We start from the raw sequence: 15,878 nt of genomic DNA, 5'->3' as shown, positions 1-15,878 counted from the left end.
ATTGTTATATATATTGAGGATGATACACAGTCCAGAGTTAAGAAATCTGACTCGTCTCCTTCATGAGCAAATGTGGACTAATTCATGAAATTAAAATCAGGCTTCTATTTCCATCAGCTGTGCGCGTTTAAAGTTGAGTACATTTTTTTTTTACCTTAGTAGGAACCATGATCTCAGCATCTATGGTGCAGCCTAACCCATGAGCAGTAAAGTGGAGGAACTTGCATGCATCACATCACTTATTAAAATTACGCAAAAAAATTAAAAGAAAAGCTTTACATAACTAAACATGCTGACATACCTGAAAATACCAGTTTACATGTGGTTTTCAAAGAAAAACAACAAAATCTTCATAATTCTTTCAACACAATTAACAGCCACGACTAGAAGCTAAGAAGCTCTTTGCTTTAAAACCCCTCTAGGCAAGACTCACTAAGCAACGCACTAACCAGTCTGAGGGATATCTGAAGGTGGAGGTGGGGGTAATGTCTGAGGAAATTCTACATTGTGCAACTCCTTGCCCTGAGGTACAGTTGGGGTAGGAGTTGGATCTGAAGCCTTTATATTCCCGGATGGCTCCTCAGGCTTTGTTTTCCGTGCTCGGAGTTTCGCCGAAGGTGGAGATGAAGAGAGTGGATCGCTTTTTTGATTCAGAGGACAGGAGTCGCCGCTGCTCACTTCAGTCTTCAGCTGGTCAGTGGTATCAGAGGGTGGCAGCTAGATAAAATTAAAGGCCGACAATTAACTATGTGATGATCTCCTGGGAACAGCAGTTACCGTATTAAACCTTCTGATGATTTATAGTGTCATTTTCAAACCAAAAGTGTCAAATCAAGTTAAAACACTTCAATCCAAGCATATCATAATGTAAATAAAAATGTTTCATGTTTCCATACAGGTTGTACAATGACCATTTTCCCCACTTCTTACACCCATTAAACATTGTCATTAAACACTATTAGTAAAGTACAATACGGGTTAAATTAATACCATTATCTAGACCATCTCAGGAAGCACTTCAATATTAGAAACACAGTATTGCTCACAACTGGGTTAGATGTAGAAAAACGATCTTTATACCGCACATATAAGAATCACAGGCTGGGTTAGATGCAGAGTAAAGCTCCCATTACACTTCAGAAGGACTCAATCTTTATTATGTGACTCAGATTTTTCAAATTTAATCCTGAATTTATTTTAATTTCACAACTAGGGAACGTGATAAATTCTGTTTAGTACAGTCTGGCATCCACAACCTAGCCTAGTATATTTTTTTCCAATTTTCTCCCGTCCTCTTGAACTTTTAGTGTACAGGTGCTGGCAGCCTCCAGTAAGCCAACCAAATAGCCATTCATCAAGTGTGAGTCTCGACACAGTGTTTTGACAGACTACTCAATCATGGAGGATGTCACAACCTGCACCCGATTCAGTTCTCTACCAATGTCCAGACATGTTCACTCTCCCACATTGGTCACGAGATAGTGATCGGGACCAGGAGCCTTGGCTGATATTTTCTCCCTTTCAGAGTCAAGTGCCATTAAGGTCCATCATATCACCCTAACTGCTGCCTAACTAAGATTGCTCATTCAGCACAGACCAGAGATCAAACTCAAGATCTTCTTGTCTGTTTGACAGTGCTACACTGGATTGTGCCTTTACAAATGAGGCCAATAAGGAAGTCTTTAAAAAAAAAATTACTTCTCTCCAGTTTTCTTTCTATTCTGACCTCCTTACTTGCAACCATTGAAGCCTCAACCTCTTCTTCAAATAGTGCAAGATGGCACATAGAGGATCATTTATGCAATATGCCTAAATCTTACCAAGTTTGTCAGGGCTAGAATGGGACTGACAATTTGTTTTTGACAACAAAAAAACAAACCAGACCAGTAAATCTTGCAGCAATTTTTCCAACTCCAAGCTTACATAAACTCAACATTATCCAAGATGTCTTCTAGAATGAATCAGTCTGCAGCAAGTGTCACTCAAGTTTATTTCGCATCTCCCCCTGCTCTCTCCAAACTCGCCTCTCTCAAGAGACCCAGCTCCTGCTCCTTCAACCACATGCCCACTGAACTGCTAACTACCCAACTTTCGATCCTGACCCCATGCTAGCTGATATTGCACATAATTCTCACTCTTCAGTCACTGTCCCCAACCTTCATTTCCTCTCCCAACTCCTGCAACATGTTGTTGCCTCCTAGATACACACCCATCTCCAGCAACTGCTTTTTCAACCCGTCCAGTCAGGTTTATGCCCTTCTACCGCATTAAAACATTTCTAACCAATGTCATGTTACCATGTTACATTATCCCTCCTCAACCTCTCTGCAGCCTTCGATAGGGTTGACCACACAATCCTCCACCAATGCCTCTCTTCCATTATCCAGCTTGGAATGATTATTCTTTCTTACTTCCATTCTTACCCATCTGATCATAGGCAGGACATTCCTATGGCTTCTTTTCCCACCCCCACATAGTTATCTGTGAATTCCCCACACCCCCTGTACAAGGATCCATCCTTAACCATCTCCTCCTCATCTATATGCTGCCACTTGGTGACATCATCTACAGACATGTGATCAGTTTGCACAAGTAGAGCAATAGCACCTAACTCTAATTTTCTGTGACCGCTCTTGATCCCTCCACTGCTTCAGACTGCTAGTCAGACAACTAGTCTTGAATGAGCTGTAACTACCTCCAGCTCCAGCTATCCAAAGCAATTATCTCTGGCACTTCAGTCACAAACTTTGTACTTTCGTCACAGGACCTCAAAAGTAGTAATCTCAGGATTGCTACCAGTGCCACATGCTAGTCAGAGTAGAAATAGGATAGCTAAGCTGAATACGTGGCTTGAGGAGTGGTGCAGGAGGGAGGGATTCAAATTCCTGGGACATTGGAACCGGCTCTGGGGGAGGTGGGACCAGTACAAACCGGATGGTCTGCACTGGGCAGGATGGTCTGCACTGGGCAGGACCGGAACCAATGTCCCAGGGGGAGTGTTTGCTAGTGCTGTTGGGGAAGGGTTAAACTAATATGGCAGGGGGATGGGAACCTATGCAGGGAGACAGAGGGAAGTAAAATGGGGGCAGAAGCAAAAGATAGAAAGAAGAAAAGTAAAAGTGAAGGGCAGAGAAACCCAAGGCAAAAAACAGAAAGGGCCACAATACAGCAAAATTTTAAAGGGACAAAGTGTGTTAAAAAGACAAGCCTGAAGGCTATGTGCCTCAATGTGAGGAGCATTCGGAATAAGATGGACGAATTAACTGTGCAGGCAGCTATTAACGAATATGATATAACTGGGATTACGGAGACATGGCTCCAGGGTGACCAAGGCTGGAAACTCAAACATCCAGGAAGGATAAACAGAAAGGAAAGGGAGGTAGGGTAGTGTTGCTGGTTAAAGAGGAAATTAACGTAATAGTAAGGAAGGACATTAGCTTGGATGATGTGGAATCTGTATGGATAGAGCTGCGGAATACCCAAGGGTAGAAAACGCTAGTGGGAGTTGTGTACAGACCACCAAACAGTAGTAGTGAGGTTGGGGACAGTATCAAACAAGAAATTAGGGATGCGTGTAATAAAGGTACAGCAGTTATCACAGAAACATAGAAACAGAGAAAATAGGTGCAGGAGTAGGCCATTCGGCCCTTCTAGCCTGCACCGCCATTCAATGAGTTCATGGCTGAACATGCAACTTCAGTACCCCATTCCTGCTTTCTCACCAATAGAAACAATCATGGGCGACTTTAATCTACATATAGATTGGGCTAACCAAACTGGTAGCAATACGGTGGAGGAAGATTTCCTGAAGTGTATAAGGGATGGTTTTCCAGACCAATATGTTGAGGAACCAACTAGAGGGCTGGCCATCCTAGACTGGGTGATGTGTAATGAGAAAGGACTAATTATTAATCTTGTTGTGCGAGGCCCCTTGGGGAAGAATGACCATAATACGGTAGAATTCTTTATTAAGATGGAGAGTGACACAGTTAATTCAGAGACTAGGGTCCTGAACTTAAGGAAAGGTAACTTTGATGTTGTGAGACGTGAATTGGCTAGAATAGGTTGCCGAATGATACTTAAAGGGTTGACGGTGGATAGGCAATGGCAGACATTTAAAGATCACATGGATGAACTTCAACAATTGTACATCCCTGTCTGGAATAAAAATAAAACGGGGAAGGTGGCTCAACCGTGGCTAACAAGGGAAATTAGTGATAGTGTTAAATCCAAGGAAGCGGCATATAAATTGGCCAGAAAAAGCAGCAAACCTGAGGGCTGGGAGAAATTTAGAATTCAGCAGAGGAGGACAAAGGGCTTAATTAGGAGGAGGGAAATAGAGTTTGAGAGGAAGCTTGCTGGTAACATAAAAACTGACTGCAAAAGCTTCTATAGATATATGTGAAGAGAAAAAGATTAGTGAAGACAAACGTAGGTCCCTTGCAGTCAGAATCAGGTGAATTTATAATGGGGAACAAAGAAATGGCAGAGCACCGGAACAAATACTTTGGTTCTGTCTTCACTAAGGAAAACACAAATAACCTTCCGGATGTACTAGGAGACCGAGAGTCTAGTGAGAAGAAGGAACCGAAGGAAATCCTTATGAGTCAGGAAATTGTGTTGGGGAAATTGATGGGACTAAAGGCCAATAAATCCCCAGGGACTGATAGTCTGCATCCCAGAGTACTTAAGGAAGTGGCCCTAGAAATAGTGGATGCAATGATGATCATTTTCCAATAGTCTATCGACTCTGGATCAGTTCTTATGGACTGGAGGGCAGCTAATGTAAACACCACTTTTTTAAAAAAGGAGGGAGCGAGAAAATAGGGAATTATAGACCGGTTAGCCTGACATCGGTAGTGGGGAAAATGTTGGAATCAATTATTAAAGATGAAATAGCAGCGCATTTGGAAAGCAGTGATAGGATCAGTCCAAGTCAGCATGGATTTATGAAAGGGAAATCATGCTCGGAAAATCTTATAGAATTTTTTGAGGATGTAACCAGTAGAGTGGACAAGGGAGAACCAGTGGATGTGGTGTATTTGGACTTTCAAAAGGCTTTTGACAAGGTCCTACAAGAGATTAGTGTGCAAAATTAAAGCACATGGTATTGGGGGTAATGTACTGACGTGGACAGAGAACTGGTTGGCAGACAGGAAGCAGAGAGTCGGGATAAACGGGTCCTTTTCAGAATGGTAGGCAGTGACTAATGGGGTGCCGCAGGGCTCAGTGCTGGGACCCCAGCTACTTACAATATACATTAATGATTTAGATGAAGGAATTGAATGTAATATCTCCAAGTTTGCAGATTACACTAAGCTGGGTGGCGGTGTGAGCTGTGAGGAGGATACTAAGAGGCTGCAGGGTGACTTGGACAGGTTAGGCGAGTGGGCAAATGCATGGCAGTTGCAGTATAATGTGGATAAATGTGAGGTTATCCACTTTGGGGGCAAAAACACGAAGGCAGAATATGATCTGAATGGCGACAGATTAGGAAAGGGGGAGATGCAACAAGACTCATGGTACATCAGTCATTGAAAGTTGGCATGCAGGTGCAGCAGGCAGTGAAGGCGAATGGCATGTTGGCCTTCATAGCTCAGGGATTTGAGTATAGAAGCAGGGACGTCTTACTGCAGTTGCACAAGGCCTTGGTGAGGCCTCACCTGAAATATTGTGTTCAGTTTTGGTCTCCTAATCTGAGGAAGGACGTTCTTGCTATTGAGGGAGTGCAGCGAAGGTTCACCAGACTGATTCTCGGGATGGCAGGACTGACATAAGAGGAAAGACTGGATCGACTGGGCCTGCATTCACTGGATTTTAAAAGAATGAGAGGAGATCTCATTGAATCATATAAAATTCTGATGGGACTGGACAGGTTAGATGCAGAAAGAATGTTCCCGACATTGGTGAAGTCCAGAACCAGGGGTCACAGTCTAAGGATAAGGGGTAAGCCATTTAGGACTGAGATGAGGAGAAACTTCTTCACTCGAGAATTGGTAACCTGTGGAATTCTCTACCGCAGAGAGTTGTTGATGCCAGTTCGTTAGATATATTCAAGAGGGAGTTAGATATGGCCCTTACGGCTAAAGAGATCAAGGGGTATAGAGAGAACGCAGGAAAGGGGTACTGAGGTGAATGACAGTCATGATATTATTGAATGGTGGTGCAGGCTTGAAGAGCTGAATGGCCTACCCTGCACCTATTTTCTATGTTTCAATGTCACTGGCTCCATAGCCCTCCCTGTCCACTGTCTTAAGCTAATCGCAACTGTATACCCCTTGATGTCCTTCCACCCCAAGCTGAGCTTCAGTCCCAAAAGCCTTTCCATCAAAAAGGCCGACTTCCACCTCCTTGGCACTGTCTGCCTCTGCCATTACCTCAGCCCATCGGCCTTTGAAATTCTCCTGTCTGTGTCACGTGCAGGCTTGATAACTCCAATGCTCTCCTGGCCAGCCTCCTGATCTTAACTCTCCATAAATGTCATTTTATCCAAAACTCTGCTGCCTACATCCTATTCCATACCAAGTCATGCTCGTTTATCATTCTTTGTCCTTGCCGACCTACATTCCTCCAGGACCTACCCCCCACCCCACCCCACCCGCCAGCCCCCGTCACGAGTCTTCCCACAATTCAAATTTAAACTCTCATCTCTGTACTTAAACCCCTTGGTGGACTCGCCCCTTCCTATCTCTGCAACCCCCTCCAGCTTTACAACCCCCTTAGAACTCTACATTTCTCTGGCTCTGGACTCCTGTATATCCCCACCCTTCATACTAGGATGGTATCAAATTTAAAACAATGGCATACAATGTAGCCAAGATTAGTGGGAGGCCAGAGGATTGGGAAATGTTGCAAAACCAACATAGGACAACTAAAAAAATGAGAGAGAGAGGATGGATTATGAGGGTAAACTAGCAAGAAATATAAAAACAAATAGTAAGAGCTTCTACAGGTATATAAGAGGGTAGTTAAAGTAAACATTGGTGCCCAAGAGGATGAGACTGGGGAATTAATAATGGGGAACAGGGAAATGGCGGAGACTTTGAACAAATAATTTGTATCGGTCTTCACTAAAAACATCCCAACAATAGATAATCAGGGGGCTATAGGGAGGGGGAACTTAATACAGTCACTTACACTAAAGAAAAAGTACTCGGTAAAATAATGGAACTAAAGGTGGACAAGTCCCCTGGACCTGATGGCCTGCATCCTAGGGTCTTAAAAGGGGTGGCTGCAGAGATAGTGGATGCATTGATTGCAATCTACCAAAATTCCTTGGAATCTGGAGAGATCCCAGCAGATTGGAAAACTGCAAATGTAACACCCCTATTTAAAAAGGAGAGACAGAAAGCAGGAAACTATAGACCAGTTACCCAAACATCAATCGTTGGGAAAATGCTGGAGTCCATTATTAAGGAAGCAGTAGCAGCACATTTGGAAAATCATAATGCAGTCAAGCAGTCAGCATGGTTTTATGAAAGGGAAATCATGTTTGACAAATTTGCTGAAGTTCTTTGAGGACATAACAAGCAGGGTGGATGAGGGGAAAATCAGTGGATGTGATGTATTTGGATTTCCAGAAGGCAATCGATAAAGTGCCACATAAAAGGTTACTGCACAAGATAAAAGCTCACGGAGTTGGGGGTAATAAGCATGGATAGCGGACTGGCTAGCGAACAGAAAACAGAGAGTCAAGATAAATGGGTCATTTTCCGGTTGGCAAACAGTAACTAGTGGGGTGCCACAGGGATCGGTGCTGAGGTCTCAATTATTTACAATCTATATTAATGACTTGGACGAAGGGACAGAGTGTAATGTAGGCAAGTTTGCCAATGATACAAAGGTGGATGGGAATGCAAGTTGTGAGGAGGACACAAAGAATCTACAAAGAACAGGCTAAGTGAGTGGGCAAACATTTGGCTGATGGAGTATAATGTGAGGTTATCCACTTTGGCAAGAAAAATAAAAAAGCAAATTATTTAAACGGAGAGATTACAAAATGCTGCAGTACAGAGGGACCAGGGGGTCCTTGTGCATGAAACACAAAAAGTTAGTATTTAGGTACAGCAAGTAATCAGGAAGGCAAATGGAATGTTGGCCTTTATTGCAAGGGGGATAGAGTATAAAAGCAGAGAAGTTCTGCTACAACTGTACACGGTATTGGTGAGACCACATCTGGAGTACAGTTTTGGTCTCCTTATTTGAGGAGGTATATACTTGCATTGGAGGCAGTTCAGAGAAGCTTCACTAGGGTGATTCCTGAGATGAAGGGGTTGACTTATGAAGAAAGGTTGAGCAGGTTGGGCCTATACTCATTGGAGTTTAGAAGAATGAGAGGTGATCTTATTGACACACATAAGATACTGAGGAGGCTCGACAAGGTAGATGCAGAGAGGATGTTTCCACTCGTGGGGGAATCTAAAACGAGGGGACATCGTTTAAGAATAAGGGGTCGCCCATTTAGAACTGAGATGAGGAGGAATTTCTTCTCTCAGAGGATCATAAATCTGTGGTATTCTCTGCCCCAGAGAGCTGTGGAGGCTGGCTCATTGAATATAATTAAGGTGGAGATAGTCAGATTTTTGAACAATAAGGGAGTGAGCGGCAATCAGAGGCGGGAGTTCATGGCGTTGGTGAGGCCTATAAAAGGGCCAGCGGCAGTCAGAGGCAGCGGCAGTCAGAGGCGGGAGTTCGTGGCGTTGGTGAGGCCTATAAAAGGTGTACTTGTGCAGCTACAGGGAGAAGGCAAAAAAGAATCAGAAAGAAACAGAAAGGTGACATCACAGCCAAGGGGGTAAGTGATTGGCTGGATTGGTGAGTAGCTTTTCTTTTTTCTCTTCTATAACAGTCAGTAACTTTTAACATTGTTGTTGTCAATTTAAGGGTATCTAAGGGTTAAGTCATGGCAGGGGAGCTCGGTCACGTGATATGCTCCTCCTGTACCATGTGGGAACTCAGGGACACTTCCGGTGTCCCCGACGACTACATCTGCGGGAAGTGTATCCGCCTCCAGCTCCTGACGGACCGCATTGCAGAATTGGAGCTGAGGGTGGATTCACTCTGGAGCATCCACAATGCTGAGAATGACGTGAGTAGCATGTGCAGCGAGTTGGTCTTACCGCAGGGGAAGGGTCCACAGCCATCTAGGGAATGGAAGATCAGCAGGAAGAGTGGTGCAAGGAAGGTAGTGCAGGGGTCCCCTGTGGTCATCCCTCTGCAAAACAGATACACTGCTTTGAGTACTGTTGAGGGGGATGACTCATCAGGGGAGGGCAGCAGCAGCCAAATTCATGGCACCGTGGCTGGCTCTGTTGCACAGGAGGGCAGGAAAAAGAGTGGGAGAGCGATAGTGATAGGGGATTCAATTGTGAGGGGAATAGATAGGCGTTTCTGCGGCCTCAACCGAGACACCAGGATGGTATGTTGCCTCCCTGGTGCAAGGGTCAAGGATGTCTCGGAGCGGGTGCAGGACATTCTAAAAATGGAGGGAGAACAGCCAGTTCTCATGGTACACATTGGTACCAACGACATAGGTAAAAAAAGGGATGAGGTCCTACGAAACGAATTGAAGGAGCTAGGAGCTAAATTAAAAAGTAGGACCTCAAAAGTAGTAATCTCGGGTTGCTACCAGTGCCACGTGCTAGTCAGAGTAGGAATCGCAGGATAGCGCAGATGAATACGTGGCTTGAGCAGTGGTGCAGCAGGAAGGGATTCAAATTCCTGGGACATTGGAACAGGTTCTGGGGAGGTGGGACCAGTACAAACCGGACGGTCTGCACCTGGACAGGACCGGAACCAATGTCCTAGGGGGAGTGTTTGCTAGTGCTGTTGGGGAGGAGTTAAACTAATGTGGCAGGGAGATGGAAACCAATGCAGGGAGACAGAGGGAAACAAAAAGGAGACAAAAACAAAAGACAGAAAGGAGATGAGGAAAAGTGGAGGGCAGAGAAACCCAAGGCAAAGAACAAAAAGGGCCACTGTACAGCAAAATTCTAAAAGGACAAAGGGTGTTAAAAAAACAAGCCTGAAGTCTTTGTGTCTTAATGCAAGGAGTATCCGTAATAAGGTGGATGAATTAACTGTGCAAATAGATGTTAACAAATATGATGTGATTGGGATTACAGAGAAGTGGCTCCAGGATGATCAGGGCTGGGAACTCAACATCCAGGGGTATTCAACATTCAGGAAGGATAGAATAAAAGGAAAAGGAGGTGGGGTAGCATTGCTGGTTAAAGAGGAGATTAATGCAATAGTTAGGAAGGACATTAGCTTGGATGATGTGGAATCTATATGGGTAGAGCTTCAGAACACCAAAGGGCAAAAAACGTTAGTGGGAGTTGTGCACAGACCTCCAAACAGTAGTCGTGATGTTGGGGAGGGCATCAAACAGGAAATTAGGGGTGCATGCAATAAAGGTGCAGCAGTTATAATGGGTGACTTTAATATGCACATAGATTGGGCCAGCCAAACTGGAAGCAATACGGTGGAGGAGGATTTCCTGGAGTGCATAAGGGATGATTTTCTAGACCACTATGTCGAGGAACCAACTAGGGGGGAGGCCATCTTAGACTGGGTGTTGTGTAATGAGAGAGGATTAATTAGCAATCTCGTTGTGCGAGGCCCCTTGGGGAAGAGTGACCATAATATGGTGGAATTCTGCATTAGGATGGAGAATGAAACAGTTAATTCAGAGACCATGGTCCAGAACTTAAAGAAGGGTAACTTTGAAGGTATGAGGCATGAATTGGCTAGGATAGATTGGCGAATGATACTAAAGGGGTTGACTGTGGATGGGCAATGGCAGACATTCAGAGACCGCATGGATGAACTACAACAATTGTACAGTCCTGTCTGGCGTAAAAATAAAAAAGTGAATGTGGCTTAACCGTGGCTATCAAGGGAAATCAGGGATAGTATTAAAGCCAAGGAAGTGGCATACAAATTGGCCAGAAATAGCAGCGAACCCGGGGACTGGGAAACATTTAGAACTCAGCAGAGGAGGACAAAGGGTTTGATTAGGGCAGGGAAAATGGAGTACAAGAAGAAGCTTGCAGGGAACATTAAGACGGATTGCAAAAGTTTCTATAGATATGTAAAGAGAAAAAGGTTAGTAAAGACAAACATAGGTCCCCTGCAGTCAGAATCAGGGGAAGTCATAACGGGGAACAAAGAAATGGCAGACCAATTGAACAAGTACTTTGGTTCGGTATTCACTAAGGAGGACACAAACAACCTTCCGGATATAAAAGGAGTCAGAAGTAAGGAGGAGGAACTGAGGGAAATCCTTATTAGTCGGGAAATTATGTTGGGGAAATTGATGGGATTGAAGGCCGATAAATCCCCAGGGCCTGATGGACTGCATCCCAGAGTACTTAAGGAAGTGGCCTTGGAAATAGCGGATGCATTGACAGTCATTTTCCAACATTCCATTGACTCTGGATCAGTTCCTATCGAGTGGAGGGTAGCCAATTTAACCCCACTTTTTAAAAAAGGAGGGAGAGAGAAAACAGGGAATTATAGACTGGTCAGCCTGACCTCAGTAGTGGGTAAAATGAAGGAATCAATTATTAAGGATGTCATAGCAGCGCATTTGGAAAGAGGTGACATGATAGGTCCAAGTCAGCATGGATTTGTGAAAGGGAAATCATGCTTGACAAATCTTCTGGAATTTTTTGAGGATGTTTCCAGTAGAGTGGACAAGGGAGAACCAGTTGATGTGGTATATTTGGACTTTCAGAAGGCTTTCGACAAGGTCCCACACAAGAGATTAATGTGCAAAGTTAAAGCATATGGGATTGGGGGTATTGTGCTGACATGGATTGAGAACTGGTTGTCAGACAGGAAGCAAAGAGTAGGAGTAAATGGGTACTTTTCAGAATGGCAGGCAGTGACTATGGGGTACCGCAAGGTTCTGTGCTGGGGCCCCAGCTGTTTACACTCTACATTAATTATTTAAGACGAGGGGATTAAATGTAGTATCTCCAAATTTGCGGATGACACTAAGTTGGGTGGCAGTGTGAGCTGCGAGGAGGATGCTATGAGGATGCAGTGTGACTTGGATAGGTTAGGTGAGTGGGCAAATGCATGGCAGATGAAGTATAATGTGGATAAATGTAAGTTTATCCACTTTGGTGGTAAAAACAGAGAGACAGACTATTATCTGAATGGTGACAGATTAGGAAAAGGGGAGGTGCAACGAGACCTGGATGTCATGGTACATCAGTCATTGAAGGTTGGCATGCAGGTACAGCAGGCGGTTAAGAAAGCAAATGGCATGTTGGCCTTCATAGCGAGGGGATTTGAGTACAGGGGCAGGGAGGTGTTGCTACAATTGTACAGGGCCTTGGTGAGGCCACACCTGGAGTATTGTGTACAGTTTTGGTCTCCTAACTTGAGGAAGAACATTCTTGCTATTGAGGGAGTGTAGCGAAGGTTCACCAGACTGATTCCCGGGATGGCGGGACTGACCCATCAAGAAAGACTGGATCAACTGGACTTGTATTCACTGGAGTTCAGAAGAATGAGAGAGGACCTCATAGAAACGTTTAAAATTCTGACCGGTTCAGACAGGTTAGATGCAGGAAGAATGTTCCCAATGTTGGGTGAAGTCCAGAACCAGGGGTCACAGTCTAAGGATAAGGGTTAAGCCATTTAGGACCGAGATGAGGAGAAACTTTTTCACCCAGAGAGTGGTGAACCTGTGGAATTCTCTCCCACAGAAAGTTGTTGAGGCCAATTCACTAAATATATTCAAAAAGGAGTTAGGTGAAGTCCTTACTGCTAGGGGGATCAAGGGGTATGGTGAGAAAGCAGGAATGGGGTACTGAAGTTGCATGTTCAGCCATGAACTCATTGAATGGCGGTGCAGGCTAGAAGGGCCGAATGGCCTACTCCTGCACCTATTTTCTATGTTTCTATTATGGGGAACGGGTAGAGAGGTGTACTGAGCAGGAGCAGTGTGGCGGCCCTGACCTGCGAGGGAACATCTGCAGCAGATCGGGGCCTTAAAACGCGCATACCACTGCAGGGAGCAGCGTGAGCTGGTGCAGGAGAGTGATGGCAGTGAAGAGGGTGACTGGATTGTACATCATCAAGGTCCAGGCCACTGATTGGAACGTGGGCAGGTACTGCAGGAGCGCAGGAGTGGCGAGAGATTGCAGAGCGATGTGATCAGGGCCCAGGAGAGGCGCGTGTTTGGGGCCCAGAAGAGGCATGGGCCCAGGGGCAGCACAGGCCAGCCCACACTGATATATATGCACCCTAGGTATGTGCAGCAGAGCTGGTCTCCAGTCATCTTGGTTAGTCCTTGCCACTGGACCAAGACCAAGCTCTATCAAGTACGTGTGGTGGCTGGTGTGCAACGGCCACCTCACGTTAAAAAAAAATCCATGAACAGGCATCTTTCACCCTTCAATATGCAGCTCGGGATCTGGAATATTCGGTCCTTCATCGAACTCATCCCTTCTTGACATGGAAGAAAGTCATCCGCGATTTGAGGGACCGCCTAATAAGAAGGAGCTGAGCCCAAGATCAGATCAGCCATGATCTTATCAAATGGGCTACGCCTGCTCTTATTTCTTATGTTCTTATACCACTGCTGGTGACCTTATCATCGGTTTCCTAGGCCCCATGCTGTAGAATTCCCGCCCTACACACCTGTGCCTCTCAACCTCCCTCTCCTTCTTTAAAACCCACCACTTTGACTAAGTTTGAAGTCAACCCTAACACCTCTCGAGAAGCATCTTGGATGCTTTTCTACATTAATGGTAAGTTCTTGGGTTTATATATCAATGCCACATGTGCTGATGTTTCTATATTCTAACAGCATTACATTCCTGGTACAAGAATCTGCTTTCCTTTGAAAATTTGTTTTGAAGAGACTGTTTAAACTATAAACCTTCTAAACTCACAACACAAAATAGTAACACTCACACAGATTCCAGCTGCCCAGGAATCAAACCAGAAAGAAATACACAGTGCCATTCTTTAAAATAATTTTTTTTGTATCTAATTAAAAAAACAAAAAGACTGAAAACATATAGTTCAGCCAGCATCTGTGAAAGAAAAGATAATGACCATTTCAGGTGGGAACTGGTTCTGACAAGATTGTGTGAAAGATTAACCTGTCCTTTTCTTTTAGCTCCTTAGCAATCCACAATATATTCCTATCTTTAATACCAAGTTTCATCTAACTTTTATCTAATTTTACCAGATCAGCCATGATCTTATTAAATGGTGGAGCAGGCTCAAGGGGGCAAATGGCCTACTCCTGCTCCTATTTCTTATGTTCGTATGTACCTAATTCGCTGGACAAATAACAAAGCCCTTAAAATTTTAGCTTCTGTCTTGTTAGCTCGATAATACTTTAATGAAAAAACACACATGACAAACCACAACAGGTCTGCAAAGTTGCTTATTCAAAATGAAAAGTTCTAATGTGAGTTTGTGAGAAATCTTAGTCTGAGTCAGCAACTTCAAAGTTTTCTTTGAAACCAACTTAATAACTGAAGACAACAGAAGGCAAGATATTTAATGATGTTCTTAACAGTGATCATTATCAGGGCCATCATTTTACACCACTGAATAAGCCAAATTCCATTTCATCAAGTGGAATTCTGGGATTTCTTTTCAAATGTTCTGGGGATTACATTCCAGGATTCCATACATTTTTTTCTGTGAAAACCAGCAAATCAAATTCCACTTTCAGTACATGGAATTCCAGAATTTTGCAACTCGTATTCTGTAATTCTGCCCAATTTATCATTAAAACTAAAATTCACCACTTTTTTACAATCGCAGGCACTTCACTATTTAGTCTGATCTGTACCTCCTTACACGACAAATTCTGTACTGATTATGACACAGAAATCTGTGTCACCTTGAGGTGGTAGCCTCGCATCATTTCAGCTGTTCACTGGCTGCAGTACAACCTCAACTGGTAGCTGCTTTTATATTGGTGGAGTTTAAACTGGATTTCACTATCCACAAGCCAGCTCTCGGGGTTTCTACTGCTCAATCTGGCTCACTTATCCTGGCAGCAGGCAACAAACTGGGTCGATGGGCCCAAGTTACCACACGATAAAAAACGGTCGCCCCTCCGAGCTGGGCGCCCGTTTTTCGCGCCTAAAACGGCGCCGGAAAAAAAAACTCGCGATTCTGGAGCGTTCTGCAGCTCCTTGTCTGTTTGGCGCGGCGCCCAGGGGGGGCGGAGCCTACACTCGCGCTGATTTTGTAAGTGGGAGGGGGCGGGTACTATTTAAATTAGTTTTTTTCCTGCCGGCAACGCTGCGCGTGCGCGTTGGAGCGTGCGTGCACGCGCAGTGTGAAGGAAACATTGGCACTCGGCCATTTTTGTAGTTCTTTGTAGCCGTTTAGTTTTTGAACATTTTTTAATAAAAGCACATTGCCATCAGCACATCAGCATTGAGAAGGCTGCAGGAAGCCTCAGAAAGTTGAGGCAGCCGTTTCCCGACGACCTCCCCCTTTTGCCGTCGGGAAATGGCTCCTCAATTTCTGAGGCTTCCTGCAGCCTTCTGGAACGGCTTCCTTCCCCCGCCCCCACTGCGTTCGGTCGGTCGGTCGGGTCCCTGCCCGCCGTCTGGAACAGCTTCCTCCCCTGCGTTCAGTCGGTTCCCTCCCTCCCGCCCGCCGTCTGGAACGGCTTCCTCCCCCCCCCCGCGTTCGGTCGGCGGTCGGTTCCCTCCCGCCATCTGGAACGGCTTCCTCCCTCCCCGCCCCCCCCGCGTTCGGTCGGTCGGTCCCCTCCCGCCCGCCCGCCGGCCGTCTGGAACGGCTTCCTTCCCCCCTCCCACCGCGTTCGGGAATGACTGCCTCGTTTTGTGAGGCTTGCTGCAGCATTCTCCCTGGCTGAAGCACTT

The 15,878-nt window shown here is 45.0% G+C and overlaps 1 protein-coding gene across 3 annotated transcripts in view; it reads right to left on the bottom strand.

Moving 5' to 3' along the window:
* The window catches only part of phf20l1 (PHD finger protein 20 like 1), a 152,697-nt gene that overhangs the window by 68,916 nt on the left and 67,903 nt on the right, over positions 1-15,878 (bottom strand). For all 3 annotated transcript variants that reach the window (XM_070895310.1, XM_070895320.1, XM_070895329.1), the window contains one exon: positions 450-717. In XM_070895310.1, the coding sequence (XP_070751411.1) occupies positions 450-717 (268 nt within the window). The remainder of the gene's footprint in view (positions 1-449; positions 718-15,878) is intronic.

Source organism: Pristiophorus japonicus, chromosome 1 (assembly GCF_044704955.1).
Source record: "Pristiophorus japonicus isolate sPriJap1 chromosome 1, sPriJap1.hap1, whole genome shotgun sequence".
Classification (NCBI taxonomy): Eukaryota; Metazoa; Chordata; class Chondrichthyes; family Pristiophoridae; genus Pristiophorus; species Pristiophorus japonicus.
Note: the sequence above shows the minus strand (reverse complement) of the source record. Positions and strands in the feature narration are given on the sequence as shown.